This window comes from Austrofundulus limnaeus, unplaced genomic scaffold, assembly GCF_001266775.1.
Source record: "Austrofundulus limnaeus strain Quisiro unplaced genomic scaffold, Austrofundulus_limnaeus-1.0 Scaffold163, whole genome shotgun sequence".
NCBI classification, from domain to species: Eukaryota; Metazoa; Chordata; class Actinopteri; order Cyprinodontiformes; family Rivulidae; genus Austrofundulus; species Austrofundulus limnaeus.
The window spans coordinates 483,601-490,071 of NW_013952565.1; the positions used below are offsets into that span (position 1 = coordinate 483,601).

At 36.3% G+C, this 6,471-nt stretch overlaps 1 protein-coding gene across 3 annotated transcripts in view; it reads right to left on the reverse strand.

Moving 5' to 3' along the window:
• Positions 1–6,471, reverse strand: part of kif26ba (kinesin family member 26Ba) — a 122,036-nt gene that overhangs the window by 66,522 nt on the left and 49,043 nt on the right. For all 3 annotated transcript variants that reach the window (XM_014017199.1, XM_014017198.1, XM_014017197.1), the window contains exon 4: positions 809–990. In XM_014017199.1, the coding sequence (XP_013872653.1) occupies positions 809–990 (182 nt within the window). The remainder of the gene's footprint in view (positions 1–808; positions 991–6,471) is intronic.

Sequence of the window (6,471 nt, forward strand, 5' to 3'; positions counted from 1 at the left end):
CACACACACACACACACACACACACACACACACACACACACACACACACACACACACACGTAATTATCTGCAGATGAACCGATGGGAAAAGGTGTGAAAGTGAGAAGAACCATCAGTATCATTTAAAAGGTGATTTAAAGCAGTTCATTAGATCCGACATCTCAGCAATCCTTCAGACACAGTGACAAGCTCATCCTCTGCTGTAACCCATGAATAATTCACTCTTTCATTTTGAGTTTGCCATGTTTTTTCATCAATAATGCACCCATATTACCCGTGTCTTATTTATGTCGTGCCGCTCTGTTTTTCTCTAGATTGGACTACACATAAAGATTAATAACTGGAGAGCTGATTTACACACAACTGCACCAAGAGATAAGTACGCTTTAATTTCTCACTCACTTCATCAATAAATGCGATTGTCAGTTCATTATTTTATTCCTTCCACTTTGTTGAACTTACTGGGGGGGGAAATATTCATGAGTCTGTATAAAAAGAGGTAAATGGGCCAGTAGAGTCATTCATCTAAATATAAATGAAATTTAAATTTTCTTTTTAATCATAATCCTAACAAAGTACTTCTAAGTGCTCTAAATTCAATAATTATGGGATTACATGAAGTCTTAACTAGTGTCTCAATATACTGACTTCGAGTTCACAGGGAGATTATAAGCCACATGTATCATTTTATTAAACTTGGTCATTAATTATTAAAAACAAAACAGAGATTAGGGGCCTCGATGTGCAGATCAGTAAAAACAGGAAGTCAAAACCAGATGACCCACCATGTGGAGTGAAAGCATCTTACCTGGCAAAGAAGGAGGCAGCGGCAGAGGTGGCAGTAGGCGCTGCGGTGGGGACAGCTGGTGTGTTGCAGGGAGAACTGGTGTGTGATGGTGAGTTAGTGTGAGCAGGAGAGTGCGAGTTGCAGCGGTTCAACGCCGCTTCGTTTCCTCCTTCTCGTGACGCCTCAGAGATCATCTGGGAGATCTGAGAAGAGACGAGAGACAGTTTACTACAGTTTACCACAAAACAAACACAAACCTGAATAGTAATTAATACACAGCTTAAATACTCTGGGTGGTATATATATTTATTTCACGGCTCATAAATAGTGAAAATTATTTCTTTCAACTGTTTGACAGGAAAACTGAAGCTTGTTTTGTACACAAAGCACAAACTAAAGAAAACTAAAGTTAACTTTTATGATCTTTTCTTCTTTGTGTGTTTTGTGAACAGATTCTGTAAAATGTAACAACTCATGAAAGGTTCAGAGACAAAAAATATCTATAAAGGTAAGAAAGTAGATATACAAAACAAACCTGGGATAGATGACAAAATCACCTTCCTTTCTCTCTACACCTTCATCTCTCATCTTGTTCTATCCAACTACATTTATGGCGTTGTTCATAAATATATTTTACACACAGGGATGATCTTTTCCAGATAATCAGATACTGTAAGCAAAGCCAGATTGTTAAAAGGGATTATTCATCGCATGCCATTTTTATGTTTTCAATCAATTTTAATTTATTTGCCTGACAACAAATTCTCCCTTTTGTCGTAATTGCTTCTGGGGAAGAATTTGAACCTGTCTATAAAGCATAATTACTAAAAATAAACAAATACAGCTAACTGTGTACTCCAGTGATCAGACAAATGTTCGGTTCCAGAGCTATAGAAATTAAAAATCTCTTTGCGGATTCACTTCACTGATCATGATTTTTATTTTTTTATTTTTGCATAACTTTTTATCATCCCCTTCTTTCAGTCAACTCTACGTTCATATTTTGCTATGGTTTGTTTGAAAAAAAAAGGCCACAACTCTATAAGTTTGGCAGATATTGAACTGGGTCTTTAGGTTTCCATGTGGTCAGGTTTATCATTCAATAAAAAGCACATGGGATGACTGCAGATCAGCTTTTGAGAACTGAATGCACCAAGTGTAATAACACCATGAGGGCAAACAGTGACATAATTTGCATTATTAAATACATCAGTAAAATCATAAAACACTCTAAGGTCAATGGCATGTGATCACCTAGTATCTGTGTGCACATCTCATTTGTAGAACTGCTCTGTCAGTCTTCAGGTAAAGGGTGGTTTAAAGTGAGAGATAAGCAGCTCAGTCCTCAGTAAGAAGCTCATATATCCTACCATTTTACAAAGGTTTGTTTCATATATACCCATTGGGATCAATAAAGTATTATCAATCAATAATCAATCAATCAATGTATAATAGTGTTATAAAGCATCGGATGATATCGTCAACGTGACTTAAATGTCGTAACAAATGTTTGGAGAATTTTCAAAAGAAATTCATCAGAGTAGAAATATATAAATATTTGCAGATGTGAGAACAGCAGAAAAAAATTGTTAGATAAAAATATGCCAGTGTCAAAGTATACAAAGTGGATTATTCAACATGACCGTACAACATGCAGCACTCAGTAAACAGATGAAACCTAGTACACTTTAGGCTCTATTATAGATGGTGTTTAATGTATGTAAACATTAGAATGTGCATGTGCTGTTTATAACATAGAAAAAAATACATTTATTAACTATACAATAGCTCAAATATCCTGTTTTTAAAAACTGCATTTGGCCATTATGCATTCAAGAAGCACTCCTGAGTCCATGCAGTCCACAGCTAAATAAGCAGCACCTTTTATTCGACACAAACACCTAATCAATGAGACGGGGGATTTCATGGATTTAAAGTGTGTTGCCTGAAGAAACTTCAACATGTGGAGCAGGAAAGCCAGGATCAACCTGCAGATCTAATTGGTTGACAACTGCTCTTCCTCCTAAGCCACACAGCTGCCCACACACCAACAGAAAAACCACGAGAGGCAGCAAAATATGTTGCACTAAAGTAATATAATTCTGAACCAAATTTAGGGAAGTTTTTTCTTTAAATAGCAGCTGTACGTAAAAGTACAAAATGAAAACAATTATGATATATTTTTAGACCAGGTTAAAAGCTTTTAGCTGAGTTTAAACCTATCTTGTCCTGTTTATTTAGGTTAGTTCTGCCACTGCAGCTTCCTCACATTTGTTTCATCTTAAAGAGTCCTTGCTGTTTTACCTTCCTGTTTTCATCCCTGCGACAACTCTCTTACATGATTTTTTTCACAATAATGTCAACAAAAGTAACCAGATATGGGAATAAACTGGCTGCTGGCACTTCAGTGAGTCTTCTGTGTAGCCAAAGCTTAAAGCTGCCAGCTTGGAACAACTGAGACGCAGTGGGTTGAAATCCCATCCTGGCACAGCTACCAACTCCGACGCCGGTACCACAGGAAACTTGGCAGGCAAGTAGATGATTGAGTCAGGTTGTACATAAATAACAAAACTCTAAAGTTCTCTGTTCTAAAACTCTGGACTCAGGTGAGATTAATTCGCTGTCTAGACAAAACTAAAAAAGATAGAAAACATATCAGAGGCTGACCAGCTGCACCTGGTTCACTATACTGATAATCTTTTATTTATCAACCTACAGTATATAACTTCCTGTAGGACTTTTTTATGCTTAAATAAATATTTTAAATGTATATTTTCCAGAAGTTCACTGGTCCTTCATTTTATATTTTCAGTGTTCCTTTAATAACACACAGACAACAAGAAAAAACTGAATTGTCTGCAAATAGACAAAGGAGTGCGAATACAAACTAAAGAGGTATCTTATTTACAAGAGACAATTTATCAAAGCAATGACTCATCTGCTTTGACCCTGGGAGCCCTCAGCGGTAAATAAACACACTGTAAAGCTGCGCACACACACACACACATGCACATGCACACACACACACATACCTAAAGGTGGAGAGAGGTGCAGACACTCAAGGACGCACACAAAGATAGACAACAGGCATACTTAACCTGACACAAATACTACAGAGCCTTTATGGGAGCGAGTGGGTTTGATTTAGCAGCCCATAAAAAACTATAATCAATAATCCATACCTGTGACATAAATGATTCACACATAAACACATGAACACATGAATCAAGCAGCTCACACACTGTCATTTAAAAATTTAACACAGTGAGACCTGAACAAATGTCAGTTTATTTATTTACTGAATATTAAGACTTGCAAAGTCCAGTCTCAGTTGTATGGCATGTCTTACCTTGCTGTTTTTCAAATCTTGTGTATGTCCAATTGTTGAATCTGGTGCAAAGCAGATGTTTTATTTAACAATCAACATCTAAACTGCACTGCCACTGACTACATTTAAGGTTAAGAGATGTGGTGGAGGTCTGTTTGGTGTGAATCTGTTTTTCCCAGACCACAGAGAAAAACTGTAATAAATATGAAATATGGAGGCTGTCGCTCCTTAAGACTGCTGACACAGCAAGATATTAATTTCAGCTGTGGAGGCAGACAGGTGGCTTCCCCTGTTGGTCTACCTCCGTGTTTTCTTCTTTCCAGGTCTTTTCTGCAACACCTGACTGGTGAATTAAAACTAGTAACTAATAGTTAATTGTCATTAGCAAGATTCGCTCATATTTATTATATCCTATAGCTTGTTGCAGCATTTCTTCTTATATCTCCCGCTGTCAGTCCAAATGTTTCTGATTCAGTCTTTGCTGTAAACTGTGAACCTGTTAGAGGAGTGTTTTCAGTTGGTTTACCTTCATGGTCTGCATTAAAAGCTCCTCATACAGAAACAATAAGCTGTTGCTTTCTTCGTGCTGTAGGCAAAAAAAAAGCTGATTTTCAAATTAAAGTCTGTTTCTGAAATAAAGCTTCTTTGAAAAGTTTATTTCAGGTCTTCATCTTTTTTTATTTATTTATTTTTTGCACATAAATCTTTTCCCCTGCTCATCTTTCCTTACAATTACCCTTTTTGCCCATCTTCCAGTCTAACAGGAAGATTTATTGCTGCGTTCTTCTTTTCTCGCTGAGACAACATTACTGTCAAAGTCACAATGGAGACATACAGGCTCATTTTCAGATTCCCATTACAGGTACCAACAAATAAGATCCTATAAGGACGTCATGTGGTGAGGCACACAAACATACACAAACATACACAAAACATTCAAACGGGCTAAGTCTGACAGGGATGTGATGGGCACAATAAATAAAGACTAAAACACATAAATGATTTCTTTTATCAAAATGTATCTAAATGGAAATGCCAAAACACTTTACAGCCAACTAACAAAAAACCCTGTTTTTATGTATATAAAAAAACAGTGTTCATGACAGTGGTGCAGACTGAAATTTAAAAAAACAGATTAAACATAAATATAGAGTACAAAACAATCCATAAAAGTAATTTAAAAAGGTTGAGAGAGGGCAATTTCAGTGACTGTTCAAAGAATTTACTAACTATAATTATGTTTTTGTGTGTGTGTGTGTGTGTGTGTGTGTGTGTGTGTGTGTGTGTGTGTGTGTGTGTGTGTGTGTGTGTGTGTGTGTGTGTGTGTGTGTGTGTGTGTGCGCGCGCGCGTGTGCGTGGGGTAAAATAACCAGGAGGAATCCTACATTGGAAGGAGAAAATGAACAAGTATAGAATGTGTAAAAGAGAGTGAAGGAGTTCTGGGGCTGTGTGACACTGAGTCCCCAGAGTTCTAATTATCACTGTATGAATTATTACATCTCTAGAAGACTTTCATGCACACTCACACATTTCAGGATCTCCCCCAGAGTCTTAGACCTCCCGTCTACCACTCTAGACCACTCTTCACCTCAGGCAATTTCTCCCTACAATCCTTCTCTCCTTTTTTTTACTCCTGCTCCTTCTTTCCAGCACCATCCAAATCATTGTATTTCTTAATTTTCCATTATAATTACACACTACACGCAAATGTGACACAATACTTTCAAGCCTAGATTTAAATGGTGATATTTTGATTCAAATCTGTCAAGAGGTAATGATTACATAAATAAGAGCACCACGAGCCAGAGCAATATACTGTAAGACCAAAGAGATAAAAATATGTTTGCCTTACTTACATTGAAAAAATAGTTTTTAATTAAAGGTTTTTTATGTTATAAATAAATCAAACATCAAAAAACTTTATTAAAAATTGTAATACATACTATGTAGTAAGCGGACAGAAATTCTCTTCCTATAAAGTAAAGCAAAGAGCCATAACTCTGGTGAGAATAGAAGCAGCACAAAAGGCCAACAGCCTCTCATCATAATTATTTCCACCAGGTTTCATTTAATTCTTTAAAAAAGTAAAACTGGAGTTGAACTGACAACAAAACTGTTTACAGACAGACAACCACAAAGTAATATGACCCTTCTGGAATATAAAAGTGAGGTATTTTTGGTTGCAAATCTAACCCCAAAGCTCATACAGTGTCTATAAAAAGAATCAATTTTCACTGATATTTTATGCTTTTATTGCAGCCATAAATCAAATCATCTTTAGTAAAAAACTGGTCTTCATTACAAAAATGTTTACACACAAGAATATATATATATACAGAAAACAAAACTACCTCAG